This window comes from Mercenaria mercenaria, chromosome 2 (assembly GCF_021730395.1).
Source record: "Mercenaria mercenaria strain notata chromosome 2, MADL_Memer_1, whole genome shotgun sequence".
In the NCBI taxonomy this organism is placed as follows: domain Eukaryota; kingdom Metazoa; phylum Mollusca; class Bivalvia; order Venerida; family Veneridae; genus Mercenaria; species Mercenaria mercenaria.
Genome location: NC_069362.1, coordinates 111950568 through 111973620, shown reverse-complemented (window position 1 = coordinate 111973620; position 23053 = coordinate 111950568). Strand labels below are relative to the sequence as shown.

The following is a 23053-nucleotide window of genomic DNA, read 5'->3' as shown; positions in this document are numbered from 1 at the left end:
GTAATAACCTTATTAACCTAGGAAATCCAGATAAACCCAACGATGCAGTTTCGAGACGATTTATGTTTAAAAAAGTTCAAGGCGTAATAGATGATTATAATCTTGAAGATATCAAAAGTATAAAACAGACACTAGAAACAGAAGTAAAGAATATTGAAGAATTAACAAAAGATTTTAAAAATAATTCGTTATTAATAGTTCAATTACAAGATAAAATTGAAAAAGAAATGAAAGCTATGGTTGATTCTATTAAAGAACTTGAAGAGAAATCTGATTTGACAGACGAAAACATAAAAGAAGTATTTCGAGTCAATTTAAACATTTTATACACTCAAGTTCAAGAATTAAAAGATAGTACGATTAAACATGACGAACTAAAAGAGAAGATTATTGAAGCCGAGAAAAAGTTACAAAATATGTATCAGTTAGAAATCAGAACAGAAATAAATAAACTAAATACTGAAACTGAAAATAAGCATAAAGCTTTATTAGAATTAATTTCAAATAAACTTGCAGAATATAAATCTGAACTGGAAAAGGCAGCTTCACAAAGAGGTGATGATCATGACACAGCATTAGATAACCTTAAAGAAGAGCTTAATTCTTAAATAGATGACTTTAAAAAAACAACTTCGAGTTTGGATTAGTACTGTTGACAACCGTCATAATTTAAAGTATGCAGACTTAAGTAATATTACAAAAAAATTACAAGAAGATATTAATGAATTTAATGCTAAAGTTGAAGAACACAAAAATGAACTGGACTTTGTAGTTGAAATATCAGCTAAACAAGGAGAAACAAATAACATAATTAATGATCAGCTAGAAAATTTGAAGAAACAACTTGTAGATATAATTAATAATGTTGATGCACGTCACAATATAAAGTACGCAGACTTAAGTAAACTTACAGGTTTAGTACAAGAAGATATTAATGAATTTAATAATCAAATTAAAAAAATAATAAATGATCTGGACTCTGTAGTTGAAATATCAGCTAAACAAGGAGAATCAATTACTGCTAATACCCAAGTAATTTCTACTAATACTAAAGCAATAACCACTAATGTTGAAGAAATTTCTACTAATACCCAAGAAATTACAAAAGTAAAAAATGTTTTCTTAAAACAAGAAACACAATTAGCTAGAACAAAGGGTGTTGTTGATAGTTTATCTGCTTTTGAAGTTGCTACAACAAAACGACTTGATGATTTAGCTGAAATAATTCTTAAACTTAAAAAGAAAGACAAAAAAATAAAAGAAGAATTTGAAAAAGAAATAGAAAAAGTAAGACGACGTGAAGTGTTTCTTTTTGAATATAACAGCGGTTATTATGATGAACCAAAACCAGAACCAACAAACTTTGAAACATATTCATACATAAAAATGAAAAAGTATTTCGATCGCCACGGTGTCTGGATATATTCATTATATGATACTATAACTAAAAGTGGTATAGGCTATTTTGATGCATTTAATTTGGAATCTGGAAATATCGTAGATTATAAAGATTTTATAAACACAAACCAAGAATATAAACTACCTGTACCAGATGTACGATTAAAAAATGTGTTTTTAGCCAAAAAAGCCGGAACTTATATAATAGATATCAGGTTTTATTTAACGGTGCCCGGACTGCAGAGGGAAAAATGCAAAATATCACATTTTCTTTTTAGGTGGTGGCAAGATGGTTTTACAGGTACATTTCCTGGTGGGAGTGTAAATATAACACCCAAAGTCAGTGAATTTGGGCTTGAAACAAATAGTATATGTTTATATCAGAAAAAAATTAAAATTTATTTAACAGAAAGGACAATGTTTGACATTCATCCTTATGACGATTCAACATCTACAGAAGTATCATTTATGCTTTTGTCGGATAGTCATGTCAAATTCTACATATTGGAGGAATATATAAATTATAAAGAAAGTAAACTATTGAATTAAAACCTTAATTAAAACTTTAATTAAAACTTATTATAACTGTGTTTTTATTTAACTGGAATAATTAATATAATGGGAATATTTAATAATATAAATGAAAAAGTAAATAAAATAGAAAAACAAATAATAAGAAAACCTCCATTGTTTTTAACATGTTTTACCCAAGATACCGATAGTGGATTATTTCAATGGAAAACTGTAAATGCTAGTCCTGGCTTAGTTCAAAATGGTAATAATGTAAGAATTAATTTTAATTGTATTTTAATTATTCTTGTTGATGCAATTATATTAGATAAAGGAGAAGCTAAATTACAACTAAAAAACAAAGAAAATATAATTCTTCAAAGTTATGATGTAAAAAAATAACAGAAAAAATGAATCTATTTCTATTAATTATGCTAATAAATTTAACATGAATGATCTTATTTATATTAATTCTTTGAACGTTAAAAATATTCAATTAACAATTTATGGTTCTATTATTTAAGTAGAAACTTATGTTTCCCCTAAAACAATCATAAAAACAGAAACTTATGTTTTTCTAAACCAGAGCTAAAAATTGGGAAGTGTTGTCCCAAAGAAAAATTACATCGTAAAAGAAGTCCTAAAAATAAGAAACTATGTTCTTTCTAAAGTGTGAAAAATTACATCGTAAAAGATGTCCTAAAAATAAGAAACTATGTTCTTTCTAAAGTGTGAAAAATTACATCGTAAAAGATGTCCTAAAAATAAGAAACTATGTTCTTTCTAAAGTGTGAAAGATGTATAAATCTTTAATTTTTTATGTATAAGCCAGGGTAGTAACCCCGTCCTCGAGGATATATCTTTTATCATCATAACATGATAATGATGTTTTATTTATAACATAACTAGAAACATTATGTTTTTTCGATCTTATAACTTTAAATTTATGCATACTTTGTGTTGAGTTAAACAAAGTATCTTTGTAATCTTTATGAACTATTGTCTTCTTAACAACACTCTTTTTAATTCCTTTACATTTTTTAATATTAATTTGAGCTTTATGCTCACATGAATTCTCTAATAAATATGAATACATTGTACTCCGTAATCCAACAAACTCAACTTTTGGAATGCCGGCAGCTTCATCTTTAAATTTTCCTATTACTTTTTTATTATTATCGAAGTAAAATTTTGAATTACTTTCGTAATCACTATTATCAAATAATTCTTTATCTTTATAAAAGTCTTTATACGCATCTTTACTTTTAATTTCATAACACAATGAGTCTGTGTCAGTAAATAATAACTTTGCTGAATCTCCATACTTTTCTTTAATGTAATTATAATGGAAATCATACATTAAATATTTTGATAAGTCTAGAATGCACATTCCGACGTAACAAGGTCTATTTAATAATAAACTTTCTTTTATTCTATGAATGCCAAAAAGAGTCTCGTTAAATTTTGTTGCACTAATAAATGATGGTTTGGCAACATGTTTTAATAAAATAATTTCGTCATGAGTTAGTTTAATATTAACCCTCTTGCGTAAATTCTCCATCGTCTTACCGAATACAGAGTTGTTCATCAACTTAAAAAAGTCCTTTTCAAATGAATTTTTTGCTTCAGATCTTCTCTGTGTATTAAAGTCAATATATTCTTTTAACCAGGGACTTTCATCAAAAGTTAATACTCTATGTATTTTGGTTACATTTAAACCGAGTTGTGTATACAGTTAAAGATTTTTAAAATGAACAACATATTTTTCCTTTTTCATTAAAGTTGGAACCAACTTCTTTACATTGCTTTTTCCTATTTCAAATTTTTCTTTAATATTTTTACTGTAATTAGATAACCATTCATCTGGTATTTTAATTTTTTCTGGAGCTAAAGGATAATCGCTTCAACTGATATAATCTTTCTCATTTATATAAAATACTTATAGAAAAAATCTTTAATTAAAGTTAAAGTTAATATAACTCTTCTTCTTTTTTACTTTTATATCCGTTAAGTTTAAATTCCTTCATATATGTTTCAAAGGGCATTGAATAGTTTTTTTTTTCTTTCTGCATTTCTAACAGTATTGTAAAAATATCTTGAATAACTTTTTTCTCTTCTTCTTTTCGAGGATCATTGGGGTTACGGACAGCTAAAACTGCAATCCGTGCTTTTGTTATTAGTTGTTTTATTTTGAGATGATGTGCTTTTAAAATAAATTTCTTGTCGCCAACTTTTAGTCTATTAATAAATATAGTAATTATTGATGGAACAGCACCAGCAACTGCTACAAATATAGGAATAGCTGGAACAAGTGCTAATGCAGCTGAACAACCAAAGATACCTGCTGTAATCTGTAATCCTGTATTTACTCTTCCACAAAATTTATAACTTTTTCTGTAAGCAGCAGCTAGTTTAGTTAGGTGAATAATTAATTGATCTATTGTTTCTATTCCATTATTAGAGATTAGATTTTTATCACTCATTTATATAATATATTTTCAATTTTAATTTCTTCCAGTTCGTTAAATGGTATCCAACTATTAAATTTTTCATTGTAGCCTTTCCATTTTACTAAAGCTTGTTTTTTCTTATATTCTCGTCTGATAACTTTTTCTATTCTAAAAACTTCTTGCGTAGTAGGTAAAAGTTCTTGTTCGTAAAATGAACCCTGAATTATTTCATCATTTAAATCTTTTATAGTGTATGTTCTGGGATTTGCATTATTAATTCCATGAATTATAAATATCTCCTCTGTCCAGTTTGGTGTATATCCTTTTTCAAAATGTCTTTTCAGTTTGCTTAACGAACACGATCACCAATTTTAAATTTTGCTTTACTCTTTGGTATATTTAAATTACCATATAAGTTAAAGTAAACAGTACCTTTATTTAGGTTTTTACTGGCTTTGGTTGGTGTCATTTTTATACTAGAGTGTTTTGTTTTGTTATATTTATCAACCATATCCTGCAAATTATCTAAATAAGTATAAGTATTATTTGCTGTAAAATATTTCCACATTATTCTTTTTAAACTTCTATTAAATCTTTCGATTACTACGGCCTTTCCTTCATTAAATGTATGATACATGTTAATCTTATTTTTATTCTAAAATGATTCAAACTTTTTATTATAAAATTCTTTTCCTTCATCTACCCATAAATTTTGTGGAATCCTTGCAGTCTTCGGGGACTTTCGTCCCTGAATTCTATCTTTTAAAATTATTTTTTCAAATGCTTCAGTAACAGATTCTCCGGTTTTATTCTTTAATGGAATAACCCAAGCATATTTACTGAATATATCAATAACGGTTAACAAGTACTTTACTCCTTTATTATATTTTGAAAAAGCTTGCATATCAACTAAATCGGCAGACCAAGTATCATCAATATCATTGGCAATCACTCGTCGTTTTGTAAATTTTCTTTTAATTGGTTTATGTAATTCTTCTGCTAATTCATCACTCCAGCGGTAGCTTGGTACAGTTATTTCGGGGTGTACTCTACCCCCTTTTCCCGTTTTTTGACTTTCGTTTTTGTCCAAAACCAAGCTTATATTTCGTTTTAATTATAGGTTTTACAACTAAATGTTTTGCAATCTTTTCTCCAAATGTTTTTGATTTAGTGTTATTTAAGTTGAAAAGCATTTGTTTGTCACATATACCCTTTTTTACACCGCTGTCATAGCAAAAATCGTGGGTCTTACATACTGCGCCCAGTTCGTCGTTGACATGAGGTCCATTATCTAAAGGATTTCCTGGTCCACAATAGTTATATCCTGGAAGTGTTAACCCTTTTTTAGGTAATAAAGGTAACACTGCTTTATGGATGTCTAAATTACCTGCTGTCATAGTACTTTTAACAAACTTTGATTTCATTCTTCCACAAGACGAACAAGTAGCCATTATCATTTTTTTTCCCGATTTTGTTGTAACATAATGAGGATTTATATTATCAGTAAATCTTCTTTCTTTCAAACAATATATTTTATTTTGTAAACTCATCTATATTATATGTATTTTAATTTAAATCACACAATATCAAGTCAAAACAAGTACACTCTGTGGTTATTATTGTTTATTTTTCATTAAAATGTTACAAGATAAAGTACCGTTGTATGATTTATTGTATAGAATACTAAAAGTTAACAATCAAAGAGTAAATGAACAAACAATTATAAATTATTTTAAACTATTTTAAGTGCGGAGTTTAAATACAGAATCTCTTAAATTTTCCTTCTGGATTTTATTTTTAAATATATGTTTTCTTCATTTGGTTAAACAAAAGATTTTAATAAATAATTTATTAAAATATTTTGTTTTTTTTAATTGGTCGACTTTGGATTTTTTAGAAGAGGGTGGTTAATTAAAATTGAAAAAATTGCGCCAGAACCCCCAGTTCTTATACTACTAAGAATAAACCAGTTTTGCGACGTCTGAAAAATGTACATTTGTAGCCACTCAGCCGATCGTAACGCCATGCGAGCCCCGTGCGGACATCGCACGTTCAACGCAACTCAATTCAACTCGACAATTTTATTTTGTAATTAAAGGCCACCGGCCCACAATATATAAACACACAAGTAGTAAGACATGTGGTTGTGTACCCAGCATTTCAGAGAAAGACACTTCTCCGTACGTTGTCCTTAATATCGTACGGACGTCGTACATTGACTGTGCTCCCGACTTCGTAAATTTCTACGAGCTAGTAAAGAACTCAAGAGCTCGGTGAAACATTTTCGTGAAAATCTGCACGACGGTCGTACGAATCAACGATGTCCGTGCGGACGCCGTGCGAGTTTGCCAAAATTCGACTAAAATCCTACTCGTACGGAACTCGTAGCGTTCTTGTGTCCAGGGTATTATAAAAAGATTTCTGTATAAAATAACAGTTTCTTTTTTTAAGAAACCGTTTTGAAGTTTCAAAAATTATTTGCAAAGGGTGATTAGATTATTTCTTCTAACAGCTACACCAAATTGATTGTTCAAACGTGTTGTCCAGCATTCAAACTACAAGTATCACAATTTCGTATTATTATTTTCCAAATGGTTATTGGCACTGTGAGCATCTACTGTCATCGCAACGGTGAAACTGGCTTTCTTCTGATCAGTTTTGAATGTGTCCTCGAGTATTTTGTCTTTGGTGTCCGGGAACAAGAAACAAATGAGACTTGAAGCAATCATCAGAACAGCGCTGAGGAAATACATAAGCCCGGGTATATCATCATTCTGAAAATATGCAATAGGAATCTGTTTTGTGATTCATGAAGTATAGCACATTTTGTGTGGCTGTAAAAAAAGTCTTCCCGTACTTGGATTCAGTGTTGTTATATTATCTGGTTCTTTTGGGTCAAGGATTGGGTCTCAGCAGGTGCAACGGGTATGAGGAGAGTTGCATTTTCCATTGCCTCTCATAAACAGACATAATCAAACCGAATGTGCTATTATTTTGCTTGGATGCATTCTATGCTTATGTGTCCTTTCGGATGGTTTTTAAATGACAGAACGGAACATTTTAATGCCATTTTACACAAGTGTTCTTTTCTGTCTTACCGGCGACCCAAACTAACATATGATCCTTTTCAGCAAAGAAAAGCTAGTCGAACTTATTTCAAAACACTTACTTCCCATTTTCCAGCTCGACAGCTTCTCAACACCAAAATTTCGGTGAAGGTCAAGTGATTTGAAGTCAGCGACCTTAACCACTACGTCACGGAAGCCCCTCTAATATCGGTCTACTTACTACTAATACAATTTGGTTAATAGACTAAAACCGTTCTGCTTGCCAGGAACATAACTTTATATATGTATTAAAACTATTTTATCAAGAACAAAATCCGGTTAGAGAAAACCCCTTTATTAGACTAATATCGCTCTTCTTGTTAGGTTTAACGTTACACCGGGATAATTTAGGTCATAATGCGAATCCTCAGCTTTTTAGTGGTAGATGAAACCCCCATGTGCTCCAACGAGCATTATTTCATCACGGACGGGCACCTGGTAAGAACCATTGACCTTTCGCAAACCAGCTTGACTGTTTCTTAACACCCAAATTTCGGTGAAGGGCAAGTGATTCAAAGTCAGCGAGCTTAACCACTCGGTCACGGAAGCCCCTCTAATATCGCTCTACTTACCACTAATACAATTTGGTTAGTTTAAAACCGCTCTACTTACCAAGAACACAATTTGTGGAGCAACCATTCCTCCAATTCTTGCTGATGTATTGTGCAGACCGTATGCAATTGTTCTGAAAATGAATTGAATGTTGAATTTATCATTTAAAAAGTTTAATCAACATTTTCCTTCGTACAAGAAAGTGTTACATTTCAACTCATATGACGTCTTACTTTGAATAATGTTTTAAAGGTTGTAAGTACATCAGTTTTGTTAATAAGCTATGATAAAATAGATATTATTGTTTTGAGCATAAACCAAAATATATTTGAAAACTGGAGCACAATGGCGCGAACTATTTCAAGTGATATATGTAATATATATTGGCATATATAAACTATATAAACATATAAACTAAAACGCAACACTAAGAACACGTACATTTTTACTAATGACGTAAAATGAAAAATGCATGTGAAGCTAACATAATTGGAAATATATGGCATTTTAAAAATGCATCACAATTTGTACAGATTATTATACATGTATGTACCTGACTACAGTTGGATACAGTTCCGTTGTATAGACAATGAGACATCCCCATCCGCACGCTATCCCCATTTTAGAAGCCAAAGCAAACGCATTTGTGACTACACCCCGATGTGGAGTGTCTGCATTGTATTAAAAATAAATATTTAATGCAAAATATATTGTAACACCGCGTTACAATACCCAGAAATGCCAAAAAGAAACAATGACATTGCGCCCATAGGAAAGAAGCCGTAATTAACTTTTGCTACAACTTCCCACCAAACAAAATCGATGGTAAAACACTAATTTACCAAACCCATATAGGAGCGTTTTAAAGTAAAAGTGGGGGAATCTGGATCGTGGAGAAACAACAAAACAACAAAAATCATATGACATGCTCAGTAAATAACAATCAGTCGAAATGTTTCCACTGATACTCTCTGTTGGTGGGGAGGGGTGGGGGTGTAACCTTATCCTCACGACATCTCCTTTAAGGAATCAAACGTTCCTGTTGTCTTGAAAAACAGAACACATAATATCTTTAAATGCTGAAACAGAAAAAAACGTGAGGTGTATGGTCTCCGTGACAATCTGATAACAGGCATTGTGTCTGAAATCATTCGTCCTCCACCTCCGATTCATGTGGGGAAGTTGGCAGTTACTTGCGAAGAACAGGTCTGTAATGGTACAGAATCCAGGAATACTGGTTAGGTTAACTGCCTGCCATTACATAACTGATATACTGTTGAAAAAGCGGCGTTTAAACCAAAACAAACAAACAAATAAAAGGATGGTAAAGACAGTTTTGCGAAGATCCATCAGGTGTTTTTTTCTCTAGTTTTAGTTCTGGCGACCCCTTCAAGGGGTTAAGTGGAACCATCTAAAAATATATGGATAGGGTTATGCCAGGACGCTTCAGACAAAAATTGTTGTATTCTGACCAGCAGTTTTAGAGTTGAAGATGGTGAAGTAAAACTGGTGACGCAGGACTAAGGACTACGGACGACCGGGCATTCACCTCCACTAAACCATAGTCCAGAGAAGCTTTTTATAAAGACGTTCAGATTTGATTTGTTAGAATTTACAGATGAAATTTCACTGTTTCCTTTAAGAAAATTTTTCTTTATTAAAAAAGAAAAAGGTAGCAAAAAGCATAAAAATATTTATTTGCGTGGTGGCGGGGCACACGATTTAAGTAAAAGTAGTATACATATTCTCATATAAGGGAACACTGAAACTTTACTAAGACAAAGGGGTCATCCGTGGCCCAAAGTATTTAAGGTCGCTGCTTCAAATCACTTGCCCTCATCGATGTTGGTTCGTCTCATTCGGGGCGTAGAATTTTCATGTGAGGAACCCCATCAAGTGGCTTAAGAAGGGGGGGTTTTCCCAGGTGCCCGCTCGCGATGAAATTACAAAAAGGGGGCCCCGGGGGGTTTCCCTTCAACACAAAAGCTGGAAAGTGCCATATGACCATATTTGTGTCGGTCGAAAAAAAACCAACAAAAAAGAATAATTACAAAATAAAGCGTGCTATTTAGAAAAAAGTAAATGTTAACGCTAGTAAATAAAATTATGTTCAATGAAAAATTTAAAGCCCCCCAAAAGATTGTATAATGCCAACAACGACCCCACAAATCCAAAAACAGAAAAAAAAATTTTGCGCAGTACTTTCGTCCAAATCTGGAGTAAAAAGTAATTTTTTCTTTTGAAGGGCTTACAGTCAATATAAAAACTATGCCGGTTTCCAAGGATCTTGGGCGGGTTTTTTTGAAAATTGCGCAGCCAATGCAAAAAGGTTTTTTTTCATGATTTACGAAATTCAAATTAATACGTATTTTTTTTTTTTTTTTTTTAAATTTTTTAGGTGAAAAATCTTAGAATTTAAAATTGTTAAAATAGCAGGTCATATTGCAAAAAATATTGCCCGAAGATAATATTTGGGTCTAATAAAAAAATATTATTATGTCAGGGTGTAAAATTTTAAAAGACTGCGACCAGTTTTAGGATTTTCCCTCGATAAAAAATTTTGTTTTCCCCCATTTGCGTCGACCTCAACAGGGTTTTCATCCTGTACAAATTACCACTTTTTTTTTTTCCAACTTTTCACTTTAAAGTCTTCATATTAAAACAATTTGGTTTTGGGCCCAGTGACTTTTTTTATGAACATGATGTAGGTTTAAAAACAAATAATTACCTATTGACTTTACATGAGGGAGAAACTAGAGGGCTTCTATTATTTTCTCAAAAACTGTTAAAGTATAAATTTCCCCCCAAAACTGTTTAACCAAAGTAAGCCATAGTGGGAGTAAGTTTAAACCCCGGAAAAAAAAGTACACTTGACGGTATAATGTCAACAGTATCTTTAATTTCGTATTCAATTGTTTACGTTTTTTGTTTTTTTTTCAATGAATTTTTAAAGGAAAAATTTTCTCAGAATTAAAAGCCCAAAACGGCACTTAACCCTTCCCTGGGGAAACCGTTTTTTTTCTGACTTTGCTCCAGTGTGATCTGACAGCCTCCATCTGTGCGTCTGGTAAGTCTGCATGTTGCATTCGTAAGCCCCCCTTTTGTCTGTTAATGGTACTGCCCAAAATTTTGAAAGATGGACAAGTTTTTTATAGAATATAGCAAGGTAAGGGTTAAAAAAAAAATATTCGAAGGATAAATTTTAACCCAAAGCCCCTTTTCCGTTCATCAAAAATGGAAATCTTTTGAATTTGTGAGAGTTCTCGTTGGTTTTTGAATAGCAGTTTTTAATTTTTATTTGTTTTTCTTTTCATTTTTTTAGGAAGGCTTTCAAAAGGGAGCTGGGTTTTCCAAAATCAAAGCCAATGGAACTTGTTTTTTAAGGGTTTCGGAACACGTGTTTGTGGAGTGTTTTTAAATTTTAAAAGGAATTTAAAAGGCAAACCATATAAACAGTGGCCCAAGTGGTAATTTTTAAACCCAGTTTCTTTTTTGAAGAGATGTGGCCGTTTTAGGTGTTCATCCTATCAGAGTCACTTTAGCCGTTCTTCCATTACCCTAGGGTGTTGGTTTTGGGTTTGCCTTTTAAATTGGCAACGTGTAAACACTTTTTCACATCTTATACGCCCCTTGGAAACAAGCCAACGAGCGTTCTTGAAAAAAAAATGAAGTTATGTAGATCAAAAAAAATGTCTTTTAAAAAAGAAATGTAACACCCTGGTTTCAATACCCAAGATAGATAATATGTTTTTTTTTATTCACAGGTCATTTTTTCCGAAGAAAAACTAATGCTCGGTCCTATTTTTAAGGTTATAACTTCTTTTTTTGTCATAACACCTGAATAATTAACCTTATTTTTTACCGAAAATTCACACATAATAACCCATCAATTTAAGGTTTTAACTTTCCTTGAAAAAAAGAAAACGGGAGAAAACTAAAAAAATTGTAAAAATTTGTTTGAAAAATGATTTTTCCCAGTAAGAAAGCAAAAAGGCACACCAATAGCAGCGTTCCCGAGAAATTTTTTCCAGTCTTCAATCCCCATGCTGCAAGGCAAAGCCCTGCTTCAAAGCCAAGCTGGAATGCTACAATGCGGGGAGCCATCGGCTCGTGAAAAAACTCAGTCATGGTTGTATGAACGTCGGAAGAACCTATCCTGTGTATCAAATGAAACGTTTTTTTAAACTCTCAAGATCTTTAAATTTAGAAAAAAAAAATTTTTTAAAACGGCGGGATAAAAAAAATTGAAACTTTTATCATGTCGTATGTTTGAGGCATTTTTTCATAAATTTTCTCTTTTTTTTGAATAGTCGCATCAATTTGTATTTCGAACATACCCAAAAAATTTAAAAATCTCATTCTTTCATAGAAAATTTAAAGTGAACCTTGTTTGTTCATCTTAGTGACAGGGCTTTTGGAAATAATTTCCAAAATTTTTGTCTGGAACACAGCATGTTTTTACTAAGAATAAAAATTGTATTCAACCCCATCAGATCGGAAAACTATTCAATGTTTGGGATATCTTTTAAGTTGCGGGTTCCGTGGAAAAAAGGTTTACTTTTAAAACCATGTTGTTAATTTTTGGCTGATACTGTTAGAAAGGGAAGAAAAGATCTAATTAAGAATATTTAAACCCCTCTGCAAAAATGCTCTCGCTTCGGGTTTTTCAGCCCGGATACATTGGCAAAAGCACTTTTGAGATCCAATCCAAAAAAAACTTACCTGAGCCAAAACTCAATTTTGCGTAAGGGTTGTAATTTAAAACCCCATAGCAACCCTTTCTAATTCCCCGATCAGCATTAAACCCCTCAAAAGGGAAAAGATCGACCGACGAGGGTTTTTAAAAAGATTTTGCCCCCTCACGAAAAAAAGTAAATAGCTTTTCTATCGGGCTTGTTTTTTGTTTTGCACTAAAGTAGTTTTTAAAAACTTCGCAAAGGATTAGCGGAAATAATAAAAAAAAATCGACTTTTGCCATTTAGTTTATAGTTTCCTTATATTAATTGGTGTCAAAAAATTCTCAAATTTGCATGTAAATCATGTAATGTTTTGAAATTTGTCTTCGCTTTCTTTGCAATGGAAATGTAAAAAGCCTGTCGTTTTTCCCCCTCCCCAAAAAACGAATCTAATTCCCAAAATACATTTGCCAATTTACAGAAAAGTCCTACAACTTTGAACACGATCAAAAATTAAAAGCGACAGAAAGAATTTTGGTTCCTCCCAAATGACCCCCAAGTGCCGGAAATGAAAACCCAACAAGCACGCGGACTCGTTTGGGTGTTTAAAGGGCGCTATCCTTTTGTGTCAATACGGGGTTTCCCCTGCAATATGTGAAGTAAATGTTACTATGAAAAAGATCTAAATTAATTAGAATATTTTTAAAGAATACCCCTTCTCTAAAGGTTCAAAATACAGAAAACTTCGTCCAATTTAAAATCCACTGGTTTAAAGGGAAAAAGTCATAGTATTTTTTCATTTTTAAATGCAAAAATGGTCCCCCCCGCCCCGCATCAATTCGTTAAATTTGTTCATGAACATTGTTTTTTTTAAATTAACTTTTCAGGTTGCTTTTATTACGATAGATTTTTCTAAAATTTTTATAAAATTTTATATAACTTTTGCCCAAAATTAAAAGAGCATTTTTTTTGACAAAAAAAAAGTATATCAAGCATAAAAAATCGTCAAAATTTGTTTTAAAGTTTAGAAAATTTAATTTATGTTGTAGGAAATGTTTGGTCCAAGTTTATTATTATTAAAAAGTACCCCATTTACAAAAGGTTTTTGTCATCGTGATAATTTCCCCTTTACATTTCCTTTATTTTTGGCGAAAACATTATCGAAATTTTTTCCCGTTTACTCGAATTCTGCACTGAAATCGGGTTTCTGTCCATGAACGTCATTGCCAAAAATACTCCAGGCCCCGATGACTTTTAGGATTTTCCAAATTTCCCACATTATCCATTGGAAAAGGCCCACCCCCCCTACATTGAATTATTCCTCAGCAATAATTATACGACATTTTTTTTGGGTTTCCCTTTTTAAAAAAAAAAAAAATGGTGTTGTCAAAAATCAGACACAACATAAAAATTTACCAAAAGAACCTTCAAGATCAACACTCTTTAAAACAGCTCGTTTGATCATTTAATAAGCATCATTTTCATTTTTAAAAATTTTTAGCAGATTGTAAAACTTTAAAAACTTCTAGATCAACCCACTTCATTTTTTTTTTTTTATAAATTTTTTGCTTTTAATGCACAGCATCACTCTTTATTAAAACTTTTTGGTAGGTAATCAAATTCCTAATTTAGTGAAAAGCAATGTTACAGCAAACTGATGACTAAATAAAAACTGGAAATATTGTATTAAATTTGCAAAAGTTTTAAAAAAGTGTTACTCTCTGCGCCGAGTGATTAAAGTGACATGTCTGTAGCCATTGAATAAATTGGACAGTGTTATCTATAAAATACAACATTTAAATTTAAACAAATCTTAAGTAAAAAGTTGTTTAGTGATCCGGTTTTTAAGAAGATTTTCCCCAGTGTGCTCCTATAAACTGCCCCCCCTAAAAACTAAAAGTGTATGAAAATTTTACCCTTACGTAAAAGATTCGACGTTTTTTTAAAAAAAAAAGGGGCTATTCGAAATGATGTAATACAGATAATGTGGCAGGGGGTTGAAAAATTTCCTTCGAAAGATAGGGGTGTTGAACAGAAACTATCAAAAAAAATACCTAAAGCCATAAGGCATCAACCTTCACGTTCCGCCACCGTACCCCTATACCCTTCACGTCCCCCTTTTAGTGCCTACCTTTTACGCTCCCCCGTCGTGCTATACCTTTACGTCGCCCTCGTACCGTCATACCTTTACGCTCCGTTTGTACCATATACTTTAACCCCCCACAACGTACTGTCGACTTACCAGCGTATTGCCCCCCGTGTTTTTTTTTCGCGCTTTATGATTAAGTCAAAATTTTTACGAAGCTTTTAAGGTTTAGAGTTTTTTTATAAATGCTGTAAGGTACGAAATACCGCTTTAGTCGAAACTTTAAAATTTAATTTTACTTTTTATGCTCATCTACACGAGTACAAAGACATAATTTTAAAAACGTACCCAATATAAATTAACTTTAACAGTAAAAAGAAATTTAGATAGTTTAGGTTAGAGTTTATAATAATGAAATTAAATGGTAATAAAAAAAACATTCAAAAAAAAGTTAGGCCCAAAAAAGAAAATGATCGGGGCTCACCAAATCTCCCACTTAGAAAAAAAAATGTACAACCCGCAAATATATTTCTCTTTCCTTTTTTCTGGTGTTTTAACTTCCCGAATTTCACGAGGTTCACAAAAAAAAATTAAAAAATTAAGTTTAAAGAAACCCCATTGGGAAATAGCAGAATATTAAGTACATGAAAATAGTACACACAGACCACTTTACCGAAAAGGTGTTTATTCGGCCCGTGAATGAAACAGAGATAAGCCTTATGTTTAAAAAAAGCAGATAATACAACCCTTTTTTCCCTGATCATAAAGGATACAAAAATAATCCTTAAACTCGATGTGTTAATATTTTACTTTCGGTTTTTTAAACCACTTTGAGATTGTTACTTTCCTGATGAGAACTAATTCAACTTTACTGTTTGAAAAATTTTGTTTAAAAAGCGATTGTAAAGGTGGGCTCGATTTTGTCCCGTTTCACCCATTTTTTCCCATTTGTTTTAGTTTGATTTCTGCTGCGTGGCATCATTTCGGTTTGGCACATTTTGGGTACCCATCCGGGGATCGGTAAACCCCGGGGTGTAGAATGAGTCCAACCGGATTTTGGGGCGATGCCAGTTTGGGATTTCCCCAAGGACGGAGACCGTCTTCCCTTTGATTAGCAGAAATTAATAAACAATGTGATTTGAAAAAAATAAAAACATATAGTTATAGATTTGAAAGCTTTTTTAAAAAATTTAATAGAAATATTTGCCCTTTTAAAGGGGCTTGTGTCCATAGGTAGCAATAGTGAAAAAGGTTGCGAAAAAATTGGACAAATTTTCCAAAAAATTGCCTTTTTGGGCCCTTTTGGGAAAAAGTTGGGGAAAAAAGCAGAGTCCCAAAAAGCACGTGCCTTGAACACAAGCCTCTCCCCGTACCCATTCTGCAAAAAAAACTGAATATCTGTAACCGATTTCTTTTTTTTCAGTATCCTTATTGATTAGGCCTTTTTTGTTTTAAAATTTTGTACATAGAGCCGCAATCCACATTTGCAGTTTCCTCTGCAACTTAGGACACAATTCCCCTTCAGGTCGATGAAAACTTGTCGAAGTTTTTTAAAAGTCCATTTAAAGCACCAAAGAAAAATCGCATTGAATACCTTTTTAATGAAAAAAGGGCCTCAGTTTTTCACTTTCCTTTTTTACTGGCCCAAATTGACTAAGGGTGGAAATACCGCTGCTACCCTTTTTAAATCCCCCTTTACAAAATAAAACAGTGTTACTTCTCCTTTTTTGGTACCCTAGTTGTTTGACAAATGTTGTCATTCCGAGCAAAGCGATAGTAAAGCCCTGCCCCTATTAAAATGTGATTTAAAAAGTACATACGAAGACTGAATTTTTTTTGGAGAGAAAGAAAAGACTTTATGAATTTTTCGGTCAAAAAAAAATTTTTCATTTTATTTTAAAGGAAAAATCGGCAGTAATTTTGGAAAAAAAACGTAACCCTTACCCTTGGACAAAAAATTTTTAGTAAGCGACCAAAGTGATCCAAAATGAATTGATTTTTCGTTGATATGTAGATAACTAGATTTTTTTTTCTCGTAGATTTTTGATAACTTTTTTTCCTCTCAGTAAAGGCTACCATTTTTTTTTTTCGAAATTAACATGCAAAAAAAGCCTCGTTTTTTATAAAAAAAATTAAAATATTCCTGCATTTAACAATTTGGGGTAGAAAGCAAAAAAAAAAAAATGAGGGAGGGAAAAATTTCTCTATGATTTTTTAGCTATGGCGGTATATGTTTGAAGTTTTGAAAAAAATTTTAACAAATTTGGGGGGGGGGTTGCAAAGGAACTTTTTTGTCCATTTTTAAAAAACAAACCCGCTATTTTGGGGATTTTTTCTTGGCCGCGCCATGAGAAAACCAAAATAGGCATTGCGGCCAGCATTTCCAGACCCGCTGCCATCTGCGCAGTCCCGGGCAGGGAATGCTGTTGCTAAAGCCATTGGAATTGAGAGACACTAGGAAAAAACTGGGTCCCGACCAGACTGGGGATAGCGGGTGGTCTGGATCATGCTGGCGCAAGCCACTATGTTGGTTTTCTGATGGTGCGGCCATATAAGCTTCTTCTTTTTTATTTAAGACCCATAGTATCAGACAAACAGCTCGAAAAGTGTTCGTCGCAGTCCTCAATCCTCCATGCGTTTTGGTGGGTCGAGGTATTATTGCCAAGTTGAAAAGGTCGTTTTTGTCTGTCTTTTCATTTGGGGACATGCTCCGTGGTAAAGGGTCTATGTAAAGAAACCCGTCACACATACGGATAGTCCCTGCGCTGGGTACCCTGGGATGGGTTTGGGGTTTTTGTGTGTGTGTGGGGGGGGGGGGGGGGGGACAGGGATAAGTACAAAGCATACGTTTAGTAGGGGAAAAAACGGTGATCGGAAAGGGGGAAAAAAAAAAAAATTCGGGACGCGAATAAGTACGGATAGGTCAGCGTACTACTTGAATTTCCCCGGGGGAGGGGTCCGGAACTACTTTGAACTACGCTTATTAAATGGGGGCACCCCTGGGATAACTATTTTCAGCTGGGGGCAAGGTAGTTTCAGTACGGTAAACTACTTTTAGTACGATTAACTACGGATGAATAATAAGGTCCTTCAATGCGGGGGGTAGTGGGTTCGACCCCCTTTTGGCCGGTCTCCCAAAAAGACGTAAAAATGGTACTAGTGCTTTTCGCTTGGCGCTCCATTAAGAGGATATTATGATGGTCAGCCGGTTTTGTCAGTAAAATGTGACGGGTAGGATCATGCCCCGGCTAGGCGTGATATTCCAGTGGGAGCACTATAAAGTTGGGCATTGGCTACTGCACAAGGTGGCGGGGGAGTGCAAATTTCGAATCCCCCATTGACGTGTGGGTCCAGTGTTGAAATTCCATAAAATCTCGTTTTTGCTTATTTTTTTCTTTGAAATACTAGGACCATTGCAGATACTATAGACTACTAAAACGACTCTCCGGGCTTTCACCGTCGCTTTTCCACGCCCGATGTATTTAAAACGGCCACAGACCCCACCCAAATTTTTATGAAGATCCATTGAGAAATATGGCCTCTAGAGAGGTCACAAGGTTTTCTATTTTTAGACCTACTGACCTAGTTTTTGACCCCACCTGACCCAGTTTCAAACTTGACCTAGATATCATCAAGGTGAACATTCTGACCAATATTCATGAAGATCTCATGAAAAATATGGCCTCTAGAGAGGTCACAAGGTTTTTCTATTTTTAGATCTACTGACCTAGTTTTTAACCCCACGTGATCCTGTTTCGAACTTGACTTAGATATCATCAAGGTAAACATTCTGACTAATTTTCATGAAGATCCATTGAAAAATATGGCCTCTAGAGAGGTCACAAGGTTTTTCTATTTTTAGACCTACTGACCTAGTTTTTGACCGCACATGACCCAGTTTCGATCTTTACCTAGATATCATCAAGGTGAACATTCTGACCAATTTTCATGAAGATCCATTGAGAAATATGGCCTCTAGAGAGGTCACAAGGTTTTTCTATTTTTAGACCTACTGACCTAGTTTTTGACCCCACATGACCCAGTTTCGAACATGACCTAGATATCATCAAGGTGAACATTCTGACCAATATTCATGAAGATCTCATGAAAAATATGGCCTCTAGAGAGGTCACAAGGTTTTTTCTATTTTTAGATCTACTGACCTAGTTTTTAACCCCACGTGACCCAGTTTCAAACTTGACCTAGATATCATCAAGGTGAACATTCTGACCAATTTTCATGAAGATCCATTGAGAAATATGGCTTCTAGAGAGGTCACAAGGTTTTTCTATTTTTAGACCTAATGACCTAGTTTTTGACCCCAAGTGACCCAGTTTCGAACTTGACCTAGATATCATCAAGGTGAACATTCTGACCAATTTTCATGAAGATCCATAGAAAATTATGGCCTCTAGAGAGGTCACAAGGTTTTTCTATTTTTAGACCTAATGACCTAGTTTTTGACCGCACGTGACCCAGTTTCGAACTTGATCTAGATATCATCAAGGTGAACATTCTGACCAATTTTCATGAAGATCCATTGAATATTATGGCCTCTAGAGAGGTCACAAGGTTTTTCTATTTTTAGACCTACTGACCTAGTTTTTGACGGCACGTGACCCAGTTTCGAACTTGACCTAGAATTTACCAAGATGAACATTCTGACCCATTTTCATAAAGATCCCATGAAAAATGTGACCTCTAGAGATGTCACATGGAAAAGTTTACGGACGCACGGACGCACGCACGCACGGACGACGGACACCGCGCGATCACAAAAGCTCACCTTGTCACTTTGTGACAGGTGAGCTAAAAATATGAAGTGACAGTCATTCATACTTTGAATATTGTAATACTAAAAAGAATCTAGGTAATATTTAGAAATTGAAACATAACATTTTCAGTTAGAAATCGCACCAAAGGCTGTATCAAGGGTCTACATTTTCAAAATTTCCTTGTGGTGATACCCCAAACCCTACTTGCAGGAGGGTGTATCCTCCCACACCCTCCCCCCATATTGCCACTTTACAGTTTGATACATTTGCCCTTTTACCACCTGCCACAATGCCCATTTCAAAATCTGACTACAGTTCAAAGCGGGAAGGAACACCCCTCCCCACACCCACCCTGCTACCGACCACGTAAAAATGGCTCAAACATTTTTTCAGCCCACTCTGGGCCTGTCTGTCTACATGAATCAAAACGGATAATTGAAAGTACATAGACTTGGGGACTACTGACATGGTTTTGAAGGGGTTGACAGGTCTGAAATAGAATAAATGATGGTTTTAACTAAAAAAGAACTGCATTTATTAATATTGGTTATCTTTTCTGAAACTGGTAGCTACTCCGAGTAACTTCTCTTAGTTTCGAATGCGCAATTTTCCTGTCAGTGTAAACATTCATGACACTATATATTGACACTCAGCAACATTTACATATCTTTAAACGCAAAAGTAAGTATACTTTAAATTCACATCCCTTATAATATGATTGAACAATACCTAGCGTGTGACACGGTTATTGCCAGGCCCCTTATCTGTAAAATATCTGAACAGTTCTTTCGTCCATCCGTTACAAATTGTGGTAGACTATACTACCAATACATCAATCATTAGCCGACTCTCAGGCCCTTCAGAACTTTGATTCTATTTTTAGACCTACTGACCTAGTTTTTGAAGGCACGTGACCCAGTTTCGAACTTGACCTAGATATCATCAAGGTGAACATTCTGACCAATTTTCATGAAGATCTTATGAAATATATGGCCTCTACAGAGGTCATAAGGTTTTTCTATTTTTAGACCTACTGACCTAGGTTTTGATGGCACGTGACCCAGTTTCTAACTTGACCTAGATATCATCAAGATGAACATTCTGACCAACTTTCATAAAGATCCCACAAAAAATGTGACCTCTAGAGTGGTCACAAGCAAAAGTTTACGGACAGAGGGACGACGGACGCTGCGTGATCACAAAAGCTCACCTTGTCACTATGTGACAGGTGAGCTAAAAATAAGAAATATATCAGCGCTTTTATTATTCTGATATGTCTTATTTATCCCATATCACTTAACAATTTTCTCTGCTCGTGACATTAGACCTTTTAACCCTTGAAGTGCTGGACTACATGTATCTATTGCAAATGAAGATCACACAGCACTTAATTGAACCTGTTAATCAGAGGTGGTACTATTCGGTGCTAAGTTTGCAGGCTGGGTTTTACTGTCAGAAATCAAATGAAAATCCAGCACTTTGAGAGTTTGACTATACAAAGTAAACAAAAACAAATGTTGACACTTCTGAGTAACATATAAACAAATGTCTAGAATTCCTGATGTATTGTAATGTACTATCTTTAATATCACTCAAACTAAATAAAGAATTGAAGAACTATCAACAAAAACAAAAACCTGCGTTTGAGAAACATACATAACACCGGCGGGATTTACAAGACTGTATCTGTGGAAAGATTAATCTTAATGTATAGCGCAGCAGCACTAACAACTCTGTAAAACTGCAGCTCGGGGAAATCTCAACAGCTGTTGCTGAAAATACCTGCTGTTCGTCATCTCGGCATGAGACAAACAAGAGGACCATGATGGTCCTGTATCGCTCACCTTTTCCCACATGACCCAGTTTTGAGTATGACGTTGTTTTTTCTATTATTTGACATAGTGACCTAGTTTTTGAGGTCATGTGACCCAGTTTTGAACTTGACCTAGATATTATCAAGATAAAAATTCTGACCAATTCTCATGAAGATCCATTAAAACATATGGTCTCTAGAGAGGTCACAAGGCTTTTCTATTATTTGACCTACTGACCTAGTTTTCGAAGGTACGTGACCCTGTTTTGAACTTTACCTAGACATCATCAAGGTATTCTCACTAATTTTCATGAAGATCTCATGAAAACTATGGCCTCTAGAAAGGTCACAAGGTTTTTCTATTTTTATATCTACTGGCCTAGTTTTTGACCGCACGTGACCCAGTTTCGAAATTGACCTAGATATCATCAAGGTGAACATTCAGATCAATTTTCATGAAGATCAATTGAAAAATATGGCCCCTAGAGAGGTCAAAAGATTTCTCTAATTTTAGACCTACTGACCTAGTTTTTAACCGCAGTTGACCCAATTTCAAACTTGACCTAGATATCATCAAGATTTACATTCAGACCAACTTTCATACAGATCCCACGAAAAGTATGGCTTCTAGAGAGGTCACAAGGTTTTTTTTATTATTTGACCTACTGACCTAGTTTTTTAAGGCACCTGACCCAGTTTCAAACTTGACCTAGATACCATCAAGGTGAACATTCTGACCAATTTTCATGAAGATCCATTCAAGGGTATGGCCTCTAGAGAGGTCACAAAGTTTTTCTATTTCAAGACCTACTGACCTAGTTTTTGATTGCAGTTGACCCAGTTTCAAACTTGACCTATATATCATCAAGATAAACATTCAGACCAACTTTCATACAGATCCCATGAAAAATATGGCCTCTAGAGAGGTCACAAAGTTTTTTCGTTATTTGACCTACTGACCTACTTTTTGATGGCACGTGACCCACTTTCGATCTTGACCTAGATATCATCAAGATGAACTTTCTGACCAATTTTTATGGAGATCCATTCACAAGTATGGCCTCTAGAGAGGTCACAAGGTTTTTCTATTTTTAGACCTACTGACCTAGTTTTTGACCGCACATGACCCTGTTTCGAACTTGACCTAGATATCATCAAGATGAACATTCAGACCAACTTTCATACAGATCCCATGAAAAATATGGCCTTTAGAGAGGTCCCAAAGTTTTTCTATTATTTGACCTACTGACCTAGTTTTTGATGGCACGTGACCCACTTTCGAACTTGACCTAGATATCATCAAGATGAACATTCAGACCAAATTTCATACAGATCACATGGAAAATATGGCCTCTAGAGAGGTCATAAGGTTTTTCTATTATTTGACCTACTGACCTAGTTTTTGATGGCACGTGACCCATTTTCGAACTTGACCTAGATATCATCAAGGTGAACATTCTGACCAATTTTCATGAAGATCTTGGGAAATATATGGCCTCTAGAGAGGTCACAAGGTTTTTCTATTTTTAGACCTACTGACCTAGTTTTTGAGGACACGTGACCCAGTTTCGAACTTGACCTAGATATCATCAAGATGAACATTCTGACCAATTTTCATGAATATCTTTTGAAATATATGGCCTCTAGACAGGTCACAACGTTTTTCTATTTTTAGACCTACTGACC

At 34.1% G+C, this 23053-nt stretch overlaps 1 protein-coding gene across 2 annotated transcripts in view; it reads right to left on the bottom strand.

The window, feature by feature from the left end:
- Positions 1-5948: 5948 nt before the first annotated feature.
- The window catches only part of LOC123564933 (solute carrier family 22 member 4-like), a 143820-nt gene continuing 126715 nt past the window's right edge, over positions 5949-23053 (bottom strand). The window contains exons 7-9 of one of the 2 annotated variants that reach the window (XM_053537575.1): positions 8571-8688; positions 8078-8150; positions 5950-7132 (exon numbers count right to left, since the gene is read on the bottom strand). In XM_053537575.1, the coding sequence (XP_053393550.1) occupies positions 6923-7132; positions 8078-8150; positions 8571-8688 (401 nt within the window). In that variant the 3' untranslated portion in view covers positions 5950-6922. Of the gene's footprint in view, positions 7133-8077; positions 8151-8570; positions 8689-23053 lie in introns of both variants that reach the window. The other variant, XM_053537577.1, reaches the window with a different exon arrangement.